This window comes from Musca vetustissima, unplaced genomic scaffold (genome assembly GCF_032173495.1).
Source record: "Musca vetustissima isolate MV318-11 ecotype Yass unplaced genomic scaffold, APGP_CSIRO_Mvet_v1 utg30844, whole genome shotgun sequence".
NCBI lineage: Eukaryota > Metazoa > Arthropoda > Insecta > Diptera > Muscidae > Musca > Musca vetustissima.
This window is the reverse complement of record NW_026874528.1, coordinates 447-16,859: the sequence shown is the minus strand read 5'-3', so window position 1 is coordinate 16,859 and position 16,413 is coordinate 447. Positions and strand designations below refer to the sequence as shown.

At 35.2% G+C, this 16,413-nt stretch overlaps 2 protein-coding genes across 2 annotated transcripts; both read right to left on the bottom strand.

Moving 5' to 3' along the window:
* Positions 1 to 554: 554 nt before the first annotated feature.
* LOC133334286 (uncharacterized) lies at positions 555 to 9,200 on the bottom strand. The gene is made up of 13 exons (XM_061542579.1): positions 8,963 to 9,200; positions 8,620 to 8,898; positions 8,392 to 8,549; positions 7,749 to 8,110; positions 7,385 to 7,669; positions 6,859 to 7,319; positions 3,608 to 3,613; positions 3,137 to 3,409; positions 2,795 to 3,073; positions 2,576 to 2,733; positions 1,451 to 1,812; positions 1,105 to 1,389; positions 555 to 1,041 (listed from the first exon to the last, which is right to left on the bottom strand). Exons 1-13 carry the CDS (start codon positions 9,198 to 9,200, stop codon positions 555 to 557), a joined length of 3,633 nt encoding a protein of 1,210 aa, XP_061398563.1.
* Positions 9,201 to 14,456: 5,256 nt separating this feature from the next.
* On the bottom strand, positions 14,457 to 15,487 carry LOC133334307 (transferrin-like). Its single transcript, XM_061542599.1, has 3 exons — positions 15,114 to 15,487; positions 14,654 to 15,029; positions 14,457 to 14,576 (listed from the first exon to the last, which is right to left on the bottom strand). The coding sequence occupies exons 1-3, from the start codon at positions 15,485 to 15,487 to the stop codon at positions 14,457 to 14,459; spliced, it is 870 nt and encodes a 289-aa protein (XP_061398583.1).
* Positions 15,488 to 16,413: the final 926 nt, after the last annotated feature.

Below are 16,413 nucleotides of genomic sequence, written 5' to 3'. Positions count from 1 at the left end.
TTCGTTCACCAAATTGTACCAAATTTAGTACGATTTATTACTTTTCGTAGATGTAAGCACGAGTTTCTAAAACTTCCTCAATTCCACACTGCAACAGTAATTTTAATCATAAATTTCAAGATCCCAGCCCTACCAGTTTACATAGATCCAAATTGTACTATATTTAGTACCATTTAGTACATTTCGTACTTATGATTTCGAATTTCCAACACTATCTCAATCATGTGCTAAACCAGTAATTTTATAAGAATGGGTGGTTAGAAGGCGTAGATTTTTAAAGAATATTTTTTAAAGGGACTATAAGAAGGGGTGGATTTATAAGGAATATTTTTTAAAGGGACTATTAGAAGGCGTAGATTTTTAAAGAATATTTCGTTAAAGCTCTATTAGAAGGCGTGGATTTTAAATGAAAATTAGTTTAAAGAAATATTAGAAGGCGTCGATTTTTAAAGAATATATATTTGTTTAAAATAATAAAAACAAGTTGACTTTTATTCTCCATATTATTATATCATAATCATCATTTATTGGAATAACCCTTTTCTTTTTCCGCTTTACTGCTTCGTAATTGTATTACCATCACACGACAAACCCTGATAGATACGTTCACTGGTATTTTCATTCTTCAGCTCGGTGACAAATTCCACAGCGTTATCGCTAAACAAGACATCATGATGTTGATTTTTATACTCCCCAAATAGGGCGAAAACATCTGGTACCTTTCCATTTTTACCAAATTTATCCGACAGCGATAAAAACAAATGTTTCAAGGTTTCCTGTTCGACACGCGACATGGAATCGCGTATGAAAATGGCCACAGGCAAATTGGCTTCACAGTTGCAATTTTGCCAATCGCTAACCGGCTTCTTATCCTTATTTGGACACAACAGCTGTTTATTTTTATGCTGTTCCAAATCGCGAGCATTCACAATCATAATGTTCTTTTCCGATGACGGTGTCGTTTGGCAGGTATTGATGCCACGCATTTTATTCAAATAATCGGCTGCCTTGTGGGCACGTTCATCTTGGCCATTGAAGAATCTGCAAAAAGGACAATTATAAATTTTGGTAACCTTGAGAACTAAATTTAATTATTCCTCTTACACTGGCAAATTTTGTAAATTATCCTTGGTGAGAGAGGGTTCCACCACCGCAACATAGACATCATTTTGACCATAACCTTCATAAACAATGGGCTTGAGTTTGACATCACGTGCATCCTTATAATTTCTGGCTCGTACAGCTACCATATCAGCCTTTTTATCCTTAAGGGCATAGATGCAATCCCTCTCCTGGACACATTCAATTTCGGGACGTATATCACGTGAGTAAGCGGCGCGACGCATTGTATCACATTTTTGCATTTCCATATCGGTTTGGACACACATCCTGTTAATGAATATTTTTTTAAATACATTCTCAATTCGAATTTTTTTCCCTCTGGACTTACTTCATCTTCCTTATGGCGGAACCATCACGTTCAATGACATCCTTATAGCCAGCCTTCTCCAAATATTCCTTGGGATCGACAGCCTTTGGTTTACTGTGATATACGGCATTTTGGTTGATCAAGAGATGTGAGGCGGCCTCCTTATTTTCAGCATGCAGACCATTTTCGAAAAATTTCTCCAAACGTTTTTGTAAATTATGGAACTTTTGTTCGCCCTGAACGGCATCGGTATTGGATATGTAACCAGTCCATGGACGTTGAGCCCAAGAACAAGCCGGACCAGTAATTGGTCTACGTGTACCATCTTCACACAAATATTCAAAATTGGCGGAATCACCTTCAGCAGTCACACCGGGAGTCATCTGGAAGAAAGGAAATCGTGAGATTGGAGGTGTTTTGAAGAAGAATATCCTGAGCTCTTCGATGAAGAAAACAAGAAGATAACACATTTTTTCAAAGCCCTCACCTAAAGCTCTTCTATGAAGAAGGATAACTAAAACTCTTCTGTGAAAAAGCCATAAAGCTCTTCTATGAAGAAGAGCTAAAGCTCTTCTATGAAGAAGACCTAAAGCTCTTCTATGAAGAAGACCTAAAGCTCTTCTATGAAGAAGTCCTAAAGCTCTTCTATGAAGAAGTCCTAAAGCTCTTCTATGAAGAAGACCTAAAGCTCTTCTATGAAGAAGAAGAAGACCTAAAGCTCTTCTATGAAGAAGACCTAAAGCTCTTCTATGAAGAAGACCTAAAGCTCTTCTATGAAGAAGACCTAAAGCTCTTCTATGAAGAAGACCTAAAACTCTTCTATGAAGAAGACCTAAAGCTCTTCTATGCAGACGACCTAAAGCTCTTCTATGCAGAAGACGTAAAGCTCTTCTATGCAGAAGACGTAAAGCTCTTCTATGCATAAGACCTAAAGCTCTTCTATGCAGAAGACGTAAAGCTCTTCTATGAAGAAGACCTAAAGCTCTTCTATTAAGGAGTCCTAAAGCTTTTCCATATAAACTCTTTTATGATGAAGACTTAAGGCTCTTCTATTAATAAGACCTTCCATAAAAAAGTCTAAAGCTCTTCTATGAAGTAGAAGCTAGCTCTTCTACTAAAGTTCCTGAATGTGGGGGTATTTCTTACTCCAAAATATTTCTTAATAAACTGCACTTTGGTAAAGGCCACATCACCCTTGCCCTTGTCCAGACAGCGAATTGCACCATCATAGCCCGAAAACTTGTCCGGATAATTACACTGCTCTGGTTTCTCACACAAGGCACACAAATTGGGATATTTTTTCTCTGAAAAATGCCAACAACAATTTATTTTTCAAATATTCATCATCAAATGTCCTTAACTTACTCAACAAACGATCCGTTTCAGGATATGGTGAATAGGTACCCACCAAACAGGATTGCGAGAAGAATTCCGACAAAGCCTTCAATTCACGTTCGGTGGCAGTCATGTCGGGATCCATTGAAACTTTCAAGACATGATGATTTTTCAATTTTGTCACAGGGATACGAAAGCCAACATTACGACCAAAACCGGTATGACAGGATTTGGCACCACGCAAATCCTTAAGGCTGTGGATATTTGAGTTTTTCCTTACCAAAATAACACCCTCATAACGGAAGGGGGCTGGATGAAATAACAATAATTATTTAAATAACATAGAGTCAAACATTTTTTCTTAAATCTCACCATCCTTATCATCCTTGGTACGTATTTCCGATATCACTTTATAATCGGAATTTTTCGTATGATATGCCACATACATATCCTCCGGTTCGGAGGCCAAAACATCAGCCTTACGTTGATTAATCATATCCAAACAATCGATACGATCCCGTCCCGCCACACATTCCATTTTGATGCCAGCCTCTGAAGGATCCTTTAGCAAATTCAAACAATCCTCATAGTATTTTTGTGGGACACACATGCGATCTGTGAAGGGTAATTTTTTAATTAAAAACTCTTCAAAGAATTCTTTTTTTCAAAAACTTACAAATTTGTTCATCGGCTTGTGCCACAGCAATCATGCCAAGCACGGCAATTGTCAAACCAATACTTCTTGAAAATTTCATTTTATTCGTAATTCTCCTTAGAAGTTCTTAAGGTTGATGTTGTCCTCCACAGAGTATTTTCCTTACTGATGATTTTTCGACAACCTACCGGTTGCTTTATATAGCATGAAAATGAAAATTACACGTTTGACGTTTCAGTTCATCTGTCCATCTGGGTTATCTCGTAAAGGCTATCACCATCTTAACTGAGTACATTACCGTTGATTTCAATTGACTTTACAGTGCGGCATGGAAGTATTCTCCATAAGTAGGTTGAATTAGAATAGGGGAATTATATTTTTATTTTTTGTTTTCAAAATAATTTAAATATTATTATAATAAAATTGATCAATTTCTTATCTCCCGAAATGTCTGAAAATTTTGTCCGATTTTTTCCCTCTAGTGTATACATATTTACAAAATGCACAATACTTATCAATATACCTACCCACCTATGCCATCTGCATATTTTCATCTTGGCTGATAATCAGTGAGGGAATCCCGTTTTAAAATTAGTGCTACTTGATTACAAATTGTTGTTGTTGATATATTTTATTTAATTGCTAATGCAAAAAATCTGCAATTGCCTATTATGCAAAAAAGTAATCGGTAATTCTAAGAAATGAAAAAATGTATTAATATTAAATTCAAAAAAAATATTTATTTAGAATGTGATTTTCAGTTCACGTTAAGGTCATAAAATTCGGCAGGGGATTCCTTGATCGATTATATGAAGAAAATATCAACCAACAAGAAATCCCCTACCAAATTTCATATCAATTTTTATACAGGTCACAGCAATGACCTTAGGATAGATTAAAAAAAACCTGTTGATAGTCCTTGAAAAATAAATCATATCTAAGGAAGACCTAAAACTCTTACATAAGGAAGACCTAAAGCCCTTCTATGAAGAAGACCTAAAGCTCTACTATGCAGAAGACCTAAAGCTCTTCTATGAAGAAGACCTAAAGCTCTTCTATGAAGAAGATCTAAAGCTCTTCTATGAAGAAGACCTAAAGCTCTTCTATGAAGAAGACCTAAAGCTCTTCATATAAATTTTTATACCTAAAGCTCCTCTATAAAGAATACCTAAAGCTCTTCTATGAAGAATACCTAAAGCTCTTCTATGAAGAATACCTAAAGCTCTTCTATAAAGAAGACCTAAAGCTCTTTTATAAACAAGACCTAAAGCTCTTCTATAAAGAAAGCCTAAAGCTCTTCTATAAAGAAGACCTAAAGCTCTTCTATAAAGAAGACCTAAAGCTCTTCTATAAAGAAGACCTCAAGCTCTTCTATAAAGAAGACCTCAAGCTCTTCTATAAAGAAGACCTAAAGCTCGCCTATAAAGAAGACCTAAAGCTCTCCTGTTAAGAAGACCTAAAGCTCTCCTGTAAAGAGACCTAAAGCTCTTCTATGAAGAAGACCTAAAGCTCTTCTATGAAGAAGACCTAAAGCTCTTCTATGAAGAAGACCTAAAGCTCTTCTATGAAGAAGACCTAAAGCTCTTCTATGAAGAAGACCTAAAGCTCTTCTATGAAGAAGACCTAAAGCTCTTCTATGAAGAAGACCTAAAGCTCTTCTATGAAGAAGACCTAAAGCTCTTCTATGAAGAAGACCTAAAGCTCTTCTATGAAGAAGACCTAAAGCTCTTCTATGAAGAAGACCTAAAGCTCTTCTATGAAGAAGACCTAAAGCTCTTCTATGAAGAAGACCTAAAGCTCTTCTATGAAGAAGACCTAAAGCTCTTCTATGAAGAAGAATGTATGAATATTAAATTCAAAAAAAATTATTTATTTATAATGTGATTTTCAGTTCAAGTTAAGGTCATAAAATTCGGCAAGACCAAAAATCCCCTACCAAATTTCATACCAATGTTTATACAGGTCACAACAACGACCTTAGGATAGATTTAAAAAAACCTGTTGATTGTCCTTGAAAAATAAATCATATCTAAAGAAGACCTAAAACTCTTACATAAGGAAGACCTAAAGCCCTTCTATGAAGAAGACCTAAAGTTCTTCTATGAAGAAGACATAAAGCTCTTCTATGAAGAAGACCTAAAGCTCTTCTATGAAGAAGACCTAAAGCTCTTCTATGAAGAAGACCTAAAGCTCTTCTATGAAGAAGACCTAAAGCTCTTCTATGAAGAAGACCTAAAGCTCTTCTATGAAGAAGACCTAAAGCTCTTCTATGAAGAAGACCTAAAGCTCTTCTATGAAGAAGACCTAAAGCTCTTCTATGAAGAAGACCTAAAGCTCTTCTATGAAGAAGACCTAAAGCTCTTCTATGAAGAAGACCTAAAGCTCTTCTATGAAGAAGACCTAAAGCTCTTCTATGAAGAAGACCTAAAGCTCTTCTATGAAGGAGACCTAAAGCTCTTCTATAAAGAATACCTAAAGCTCTTCTATGAAGAAGACCTAAAGCTCTTCTATGAAGAAGACCTAAAGCTCTTCTATGAAGAAGACCTAAAGCTCTTCTATGAAGAAGACCTAAAGCTCTTCTATTAAGAAGACCTAAAGCTCTTCTATGAAGAAGACCTAAAGCTCTTCTATGAAGAAGACATAAAGCTCTTCTATGAAGAAGACCTAAAGCTCTTCTATGAAGAAGACCTAAAGCTCTTCTATGAAGAAGACCTAAAGCTCTTCTGCGAAGAAGATCTCCAGCTCTTCTATAAAGAAGACCTAAAGCTCTTCTAAAGAAGACCTAAAGCTATTCTATGAAGAAGATCTAAAGATTTTCTATGAAGAAGACCTAAAGCTCTTCTATGAAGAAGGCCTAAAGCTCTTCTATGAAGAAGGCCTAAAGCTCTTCTATGAAGAAGACCTAAAACTCTTCCATAAAGAAGACCTAAAGTTCTGCTATAAAGAAGACCCAAAGCTCTTCTATAAGGAAGACCTAAAGCTCTTCTATGCAGAAGACCTCAAGATCTTCTATGCTGAAGACGTAAAGCTCTTCTATAAAGAAGACCTTAAACTCTTCTATAAAGAAGACCTTAAACTCTTCTATAAAGAATACTTTAAGCTCTTATATAAAGATGACTTTAAGCTCTTATATAAAGAAGACCTAAGGCTCTTCTATTAAGAAGACCTAAAGCTTTTATATTAAGAAGACCTACAGCTCTTCTATTAAGAAGACCTAAAGTTCTATTTTCAAACCTTTAAAAATAAATTTTAAAAAAACCACGCCTATGTTTAACACTTGAAAAAATCGTTGAAAAATATTTCAATTCAATAATGAAGACCTTTCCCGCCCAATCATGATGAAGAAATGCAACTATTTTTCAATTTCATTTGTTCTGCATTAAAAAAATAGAATTTTTTTTTTCATTTATTTCATTTCGAAATTCTCAAGGAATTTAACATGGCAAGCTCTGATAGAACTCTTCATTTGGAAGTTTATTCTTCTCCAATTCGGTAACGAATTTCACAGCTTCATTGCGGAACAACACATCGGCATAGTGCGGGGCATAGTTTCCGAAAAGTTGGAAAACATCTGTCAGTTTACGCAATTTACCAAATTTATCTGACAAGGAAATGAATAAATGTTTCAGGGTCTCCTTTTCGACAGGGGTCATTGAATCCCGGATGAATACAGCGTTCGGTAAATTAGCTTCGAAATTGCATTTTTCCCATTCCTCAAGTGGTTTCTCTTCACCATCCGGGCAAAGTAAAATTTTACCATTGATTCCGCCTAAGTTCCTAGCATTGAAAATCTGTATAGATTTATCGTCACCGGGTTTGCTGGGACATTCGTTGAGACCTCTCGTAGAATAGAGGTAAGCTGCAGCTTTAGCTTCACGTATGTTACTTGGATCAAAGAAACTGTGGGAAAAATGAATTTAGATTAGGGTCAAGGTCCATGTGGGCTATGAGGGGGCTGCACTTACACAGGTTTCGTTTTGAGATCCTCTTTAGTCAACTTTGGATCGACCAATACAACATAGACATCATTATCGTCATAGGCTTCATAGACAATGGGTTCAAGTTTTGCTTCCCTGGCGGCTTTGTATTGACTGGCCGGAACCGCTAACATATCAGCCCTGCCCTCGGCAACAGCTGAAATGCAATTCGCCTCCCTGACACATTCGATTTCAGGTCTGATATCACGGGAGTAGGCAGCACGCTGCATGGCATTACATTTGTCAAATTCAATATCGGATTGGACACACAATCTATAAAAACAGATTTGGAGGGAGCGGGAGAGAGGGAATTTGATGACCATTTTCTTTTATAATATTTATTGGAACACACCTCATTTTTCTCAATTCCGAACCATCACGTTCAATGACATCTTTATAACCAGCCTTTTCCAAATATTCTTGAGGATCGACAGCTTCGGGTTTCTTATAGTACACAGCATCCTTATTGATCAAAAAGTAGGGGGCTACACCCTTGTTCTCACCACGCACCGCATTTTCAAAGAATTTTTCCAAACGATTTTGTAAATTATGGAATTGTTGTTCACCTTGAATGGATTCGCTATTTGCAATATAACCAGACCATGGACGTTGAGCCCAAGAGCAGGCTGGACCATCCAGGGGACGTCTACTGCCATCTTCACACAAATATTCGAAATCACTGGGATCACCTTCTGCTTTAACGCCGGGTATCAGCTGGGAAAGAGACATTTTTAGTTCGTAAGACATGAAGCCTCTAGGGGAGGGACTTTCAGATCATTTCAGAACATTTAAGCTGTTTCAAAAAAGCACTTCTATGAAAAAGAGGACCTTCAGCTCTTCTATGAAGAAGACCTAAAGCACTTCTATGAAGAAGACCTAAAGCTCTCCTATAAAGAAGACATAAAGCTCTTCTATAAAGCAGACCTAAAGCTCTTCTATAAGAAAGGCCTAAAGTTTTTCTATAAAGAAGACATAAAGCTCTTATCGATACTTACTCCAAAATATTTCTTAATAAACTGCACTTTGGTAAAGGCCACCTCACCCTTGCCCTTGTCCAGACAGCGAATGGCACCATCATAGCCCGAAAACTTATCCGGATAATTACATTGTTCGGGTTTCTCACACAAGGCACACAAATTGGAATATTTTTTCTCTGAAAGAAAAACATATCCCGATCGAATTAATCAATCCTCAGAAACCACCTCGGGAACATTTACACTTACTCAACATCTGATCTGTTTCGGCATATGGCGAATAGGTACCGACCAAACACGATTGCGAAAAGAATTCCGATAAGGCTTTCAGCTCACGTTCTGTGGCCGTAAGTTCAGGATCCTTTGACACCTCTAAAACGCCATCATTTTTCAACTTTGTAATGGGAATTTTATAGCCAACGTTGCGACCAAATCCAGTGTGACAGGATTTGGCACCACGCAACTCCTTGAGACTGTGGATATTCGAGTTTTTCTTAACCAAAATAATGCCCTCATAGCGGAATGGAGCTGGAATGAAAAAAAATATTATCTCCCTTTGCCATACCACCCATAATTAAATTTTGAACCCTACCATCCTTATCCTCCTCGGTACGAATTTCAGATATTACTTTGTAATCTTTATTTTTCGTATGATAGGCCACATACATATCCTCCGGTTCGGCAGCCAAAACATCAGCCTTACCCTGATGGATCATATCCAAACACTCAATACGATCACGGCCCTGAACACATTCCATTTTGACGCCACCCTCCGAAAATTTCCCCAACAAAGTCAAACAATCCTGATAGTATATGAATGGAACACACATACGAACTGTAAAATAAAGGATCACTGTATTATTCACCTTGACCTTGAAATAAATAAAAAATGGTTCTTACATTTTGGTTCAGCATTTTCTGCTGATACAACGGCTAGCAGAGCTAAAGCCACAAAGGTTGCTATGGAAAATCCCATTGCGGTGGGGTTTTGTTTAGAACTAAATTTCAAAAATCAATCGCGAAGTGGTCGGAGTGACTTCACTCGTTGCACTGATATCGAGTGCTTTGTCACAACTCTCTTTATATAGCGGCGTTGCTGCAGAAGTACATCCAACCAATCATCGATATTCGGAACAGAACAAAACAGAAAATACATCCGAACATAAAAGTTGTCAAGTGTGTTAGTAGTTGGGAGATGTTAATAGGTTTTTTTTGCTCCTGCAAATGGATATGAATTTTACATTTACAGTGAAGTACAAATATATTGGAATATATTTAAAAAATCCACGCCTTGTTGCCTTAATATATCCTCAAAAAAATTGTATACAAAAAATCCACGCCTTGTTGCCTTAATAGACCCTCAAACATTGTATTTAAAAAATCCACGCCTTGTTGCCTTAATACAATGTTTGAGGGTCTATTAAGGCAACAAGACGTGGATTTTTTAAATACAATGTTTGAGGGTCAATTAAGACCCTCAAATTTAAAAAATCCACGCCTTGTTGCCTTAATACAATGTTTGAGGGTCTATTAGGGCAACAAGGCGTGGATTTTTTAAATACAATGTTTGAGGGTCTATTAAGACCCTCAAATTTAAAAAATCCGCGCCTTGTTGCCTTAATAGACCCTCAAAAATAGCATTTAAAAATCCACGCCTTATTGCCTTAATAGACCCTCAAAAATAGCATTTAAAAATCCACGCCTTATTGCCTTAATAGACCCTCAAAAATAGCATTTAAAAATCCACGCCTTATTGCCTTAATAGACCCTCAAAAATAGCATTTAAAAATCCACGCCTTATTGCCTTAATAGACCCTCAAAAATAGCATTTAAAAATCCACGCCTTATTGCCTTAATAGACCCTCAAAAATAGCATTTAAAAATCCACGCCTTATTGCCTTAATAGACCCTCAAAAATAGCATTTAAAAATCCACGCCTTATTGCCTTAATAGACCCTCAAAAATAGCATTTAAAAATCCACGCCTTATTGCCTTAATAGACCCTCAAAAATAGCATTTAAAAATCCACGCCTTATTGCCTTAATAGACCCTCAAAAATAGCATTTAAAAATCCACGCCTTATTGCCTTAATAGACCCTCAAAAATAGCATTTAAAAATCCACGCCTTATTGCCTTAATAGACCCTCAAAAATAGCATTTAAAAATCCACGCCTTATTGCCTTAATAGACCCTCAAAAATAGCATTTAAAAATCCACGCCTTATTGCCTTAATAGACCCTCAAAAATAGCATTTAAAAATCCACGCCTTATTGCCTTAATAGACCCTCAAAAATAGCATTTAAAAATCCACGCCTTATTGCCTTAATAGACCCTCAAAAATAGCATTTAAAAATCCACGCCTTATTGCCTTAATAGACCCTCAAAAATAGCATTTAAAAATCCACGCCTTATTGCCTTAATAGACCCTCAAAAATAGCATTTAAAAATCCACGCCTTATTGCCTTAATAGACCCTCAAAAATAGCATTTAAAAATCCACGCCTTATTGCCTTAATAGACCCTCAAAAATAGCATTTAAAAATCCACGCCTTATTGCCTTAATAGACCCTCAAAAATAGCATTTAAAAATCCACGCCTTATTGCCTTAATAGACCCTCAAAAATAGCATTTAAAAATCCACGCCTTATTGCCTTAATAGACCCTCAAAAATAGCATTTAAAAATCCACGCCTTATTGCCTTAATAGACCCTCAAAAATAGCATTTAAAAATCCACGCCTTATTGCCTTAATAGACCCTCAAAAATAGCATTTAAAAATCCACGCCTTATTGCCTTAATAGACCCTCAAAAATAGCATTTAAAAATCCACGCCTTATTGCCTTAATAGACCCTCAAAAATAGCATTTAAAAATCCACGCCTTATTGCCTTAATAGACCCTCAAAAATAGCATTTAAAAATCCACGCCTTATTGCCTTAATAGACCCTCAAAAATTGCATTTAAAAATCCACGCCTATTGCCTTATTGGACCCTCAAAAATTGTATTTAAAAAATCCACGCCTATTGCCTTATTGGACCCTCAAAAATTGTATTTAAAAAATCCACGCCTGTTACCTTATTGGACCCTCAAAAATTGTATTTAAAAATCCACGCCTATTGCCTTATTGGACCCTCAAAAACTGCATTTAAAAATCCGTGTTTTGTTGCCTTAATAGACCCTCAAAATTGCATTTAAAAATCCACGCCTTGTTGCCTTAATAGGTGGTCAAAAATTGTATTTAAAAAATCCACGCCTTGTTGCCTTAATAGGTGGTCAAAAATTGTATTTAAAAAATCCACGCCTTGTTGCCTTAATAGGTGGTCAAAAATTGTATTTAAAAAAATCCACGCCTAGTTGCCTTAATAGGTGGTCAAAAATTGTATTTAAAAAATCCACGCCTTGTTGCCTTAATAGGTGGTCAAAAATTGTATTTAAAAAATCCACGCCTTTTTGCCTTAAGAGACCCTCCGAAAGTGTATTTAAAAAATCCACGCATATTTCCTAGGTAGACCCTCACAAATTTTATTAAAAAATAATTCTGCAATTCGATATTCATTTGTTCTTTATCCCCACATTTATTCTTCACTGTAACCGCCATCGTCTGAAACTTACCGGGAATCACCTTTCGTTATTTATTATTATTACTCATGCACATACAAACATATGTTTGAGCTTTTCTTCATTTTTATTGTTTTTCATTATTATTATTGGCTAGGCAAATTGTAAATAAGGCTGAGTAAATTTAGATTAATACTAAATATACCCTATACAGAAATGTGGATTTATATTGGCCACAAAATTTCGAAAGATATTTTTTAAAATATAAATTAAAATTAATTTTATGCGTCCCATCATAGGTCTAATTATTAGACCCCTAATACTGTTCTAGGCCAAAATACTACTAACGAATTTTAACAGGAAGAGCTTTAGGTCTCCTTTATCGAAGAGCTTAAGGTCTCCTTTATCGAAGAGCTTAAGATCTTCTTTATAGAAGAGCTTAAGGTCTTCTTTATAGAAGATCATCAGGTCTTCTTTGTAGAAGAGCTTCAAGTCTTCTTTATAGAAGAGCTTTAGGTCTTCTTTATAGAAGAGCTTTAGGTATTCTTTATAGAAGAGCTTTAGGTATTCCTAATAGAAGAGCTTTAGGTCTTTTTTTAAATAAACAATTTTCTTATGTAGGGACCTGCACGCCATATGTAGGGTATATTAAAATTAATTTTTCCACTCCACAATACTGAAAACAGATGCCCTTAGATGTTCATTAATTTTAACGAAACGAAAAAGGCAAAACAAAATAAAGGCCAATATCAGAATGAAAAATATTCCAAAACTACTTAGTACAGCCATAACCTAACTTATTAGCATTCAACCTGTGGGAGAAGCTAGCTAGCCAGCTAGAGAACAGGTTTTCATAGTCAAGCTGTGGCACAACGATCACACCGATCAATAAATTATTGGTGTGCAAAAAAAATATTGGGCTCACTTCGTGTCTAGCAAAATGATTTTATTTTTTTGCAAAGAAAAAATATAAATAAAAATTGCCGGCCGGCATATGCATAATGTAAATAATCAATACATACATGCATGCATGTATGTAAGATAATCTTGAATAAATTGAAAACAATTGATCTATATTTTCAGATTACAAATATAGATTAAAGTAATAAAATGATTATGGAATTAAGTGGATTTTCCATTTACGAAACTAAATATGGCATTTATTACCCGCAGGTAGATTATTAGAACAATTATTATTATTTTTAATACAAATATGTATAAAATTCCAGACCCACTAAAAATCTATTTAAAAAATCCACTCCTTGTTACCTTAATTGGCCCTCAAAAAATCTATTTAAAAAATCCACTCCTTGCTGCCTTAATAGGCCCTCAAAAAATCTATTTAAAAAATCCACTCCTTGTTACCTTAATTGGCCCTCAACAAATCTATTTAAAAAATCCACTCCTTGCTGCCTTAATAGGCCCTCAAAAAATCTATTTAAAAAATCCACGCATTGTTGCCTTAATTGGCCCTCAAAAAATCTATTTAAAAAATCCACGCCTTGTACTTGAATAGCTCCTCAAAAAATCTTTTTAAAAAATCCACGTCTTGTATTTGAATAGGCCCTCTAAAATCTATTTAAAAAATCCATGCCTTGTACTTGAATAGGCCCTCAAAAAATCTATTTTTTAATCTATTGGATTTTTTAAATAAATTTTTAGAGGGCCTATTCAAGTACAAGGCGTGGATTTTTAATCCCTATAAAAATCTTTAAGAAATCCTCAAAAAATCCCCTATCACCATTTATGGCATAAATATAGAACAAATAATCACAATTGCCAATAAGTAGCATTGGTACACTCAAGTGGTTCCCCAATTACTATCACCTGTCTTTCCAAAAAGCAGACGTGACTGGCGATCATTTTTGTTCCAAACATCAACAAATTTATTCAAAGACAATTGTGAATTAATTGAGCAAATTTTCTTATTATTAATTGTTTAAGAATAAAAAAACATATTCAGAATACTAATAATTTGAGTCAGTAGAGAACCGCTAATAAGAACAACAGCTGTTTCTGGGCAGTTGGTAATATTTATAGAAACAACAATTATTCACTTGTGATTTATTGCAATTACTGGCAGATTTAAATGCTACTGACAGATGTCAATTGAGATTTCGTAATCTTAGATTTCAAATAAATATTTATTTTTTTTTAAATCCAATTTTCGAGGATCCACAAAGGCAACAAGGCGCTGATTTTTTAAATACAATTTTTGAGGATCCACAAAGGCAACAAGGCGTGGATTTTTTAAATACAATTTTTGAGGATCCACAAAGGCAACAAGGCGTGGATTTTTTAAATACAATTTTTGAGGATCCACAAAGGCAACAAGGCGTGGATTTTTTAAATACAATTTTTGAGGATCCACAAAGGCAACAAGGCGTGGATTTTTTAAATACAATTTTTGAGGATCCACAAAGGCAATTTTTAGCGGTATATAGAGGGTTGTTTGAATACACATTTTGAGTGTCTATTTAGGCAACATGCCTTTTTAAATAGCATTTTTATTTTTTATTTATTTTAAGATTTATTCTATAATTCTTGGATCATGTTCCTGATGATCGGTATCACAATGTAGTTTATTAAATACCCTCTCATTGACACCGTTGCGATAGGTCGGACGCAAATCAAATGCAATTGTATTATTCTGTAAATATGAAAAACAGATTACAGATTAATTCAAACTTCTCATTGCCACACCGTATCAGGTACGAAGAAACCTACCTTGAAAATCGCATTATCACTACCCGAATAGCTTGCAAAGAAATTAAATGCTGATGATTTGGCATTGAATTCTTTTAAAATTATTTCAAATTTTTGTTGAATTCGATGAATATCGGATCGACGAATGTGCTGTTTGGCAAATATGGCCCTTTGTAATCCGGCTTCGACATTACAATTTACATAGTCATCAAATTCGGCTGTCAGACGATTTGGACAAATTAAAATTTCATTTTCATTTGGTTGATAATTGGCAGAATCTTCGATACGAATATAAGGCCCCAAAGAGGTTTTCATAAAACCACAAATATCATGTCCTCGCTTAAGGTTGAAAAATGCAGCAGCATGGAAAGCCCGATGATTGGATTGATTTACATTGCTGGAAAAGTAGTAAAAGGAGTAATCATATTTTAATCTGATGATGCCACTCATTCCCACATGGCGCCCAATACCACCTACTTACATTGGCGCCCTCTCCAAATCAACGATTGTAATATCTCTCGGTACCACAGCTATAGACAAACTACTATTATCCTCTCGGGCAAAAATAATCGGCCGCAAATGTTGCTTTCTCGCCTCACGATAACCATGATCAGTTAATACGGTAATCTCACAAGAGCCATAACGTACCGCTTCAATACATTCACCACGATCCTGTTTGCGGACACATTCCAATTCCAAATTAATGGAATTTTTCTTCGCAACTTCGACGGTATTGAGACATTTTTCAAAATCCACTTGTTTATATAAACACAACCGATAGGAACCATGACGAACGGGAGCTTCTTGACCCGCAGCAATTATTATAATTGGCAATAGGAATGTAATTGTTAACATATTTCGACAGTGACTGATATCCGTAAGTGACATATGGGTTGGTATTTAAAGGCATTTGCAATGTGCAAGATCAGGGTAATGAGATTTTAATGACCTTAGTTATTGTAGGAAAAAATAAATGTAAAGTAAAACTTTGCTATGGTGTCTAGTAAAATTAGTAATAGTCTCTCAAAAATTAGATTTAAAAAATCCACGCCTATTGCCTTAATAGTCTCTCAAAAATTAGATTTAAAAAATCCACGCCTATTGCCTTAATAGTCTCTCAAAAATTAGATTTAAAAAATCCACGCCTATTGCCTTAATAGTCTCTCAAAAATTAGATTTAAAAAATCCACGCCTATTGCCTTAATAGTCTCTCAAAAATTAGATTTAAAAAATCCACGCCTATTGCCTTAATAGTCTCTCAAAAATTAGATTTAAAAAATCCACGCCTATTGCCTTAATAGTCTCTCAAAAATTATATTTAAAAAATCCACGCCTATTGCCTTAATAGTCTCTCAAAAATTAGATTTAAAAAATCCACGCCTATTGCCTTAATAGTCTCTCAAAAATTAGATTTAAAAAATCCACGCCTATTGCCTTAATAGTCTCTCAAAAATTAGATTTAAAAAATCCACGCCTATTGCCTTAATAGTCTCTCAAAAATTAGATTTAAAAAATCCACGCCTATTGCCTTAATAGTCTCTCAAAAATTAGATTTAAAAAATCCACGCCTATTGCCTTAATAGTCTCTCAAAAATTAGATTTAAAAAATCCACGCCTATTGCCTTAATAGTCTCTCAAAAATTAGATTTAAAAAATCCACGCCTATTGCCTTAATAGTCTCTCAAAAATTAGATTTAAAAAATCCACGCCTATTGCCTTAATAGCCAGATTACCTTCACGGTGGGTTGTGTTGTGATTTTCGGATTATACTCTACTCGAAA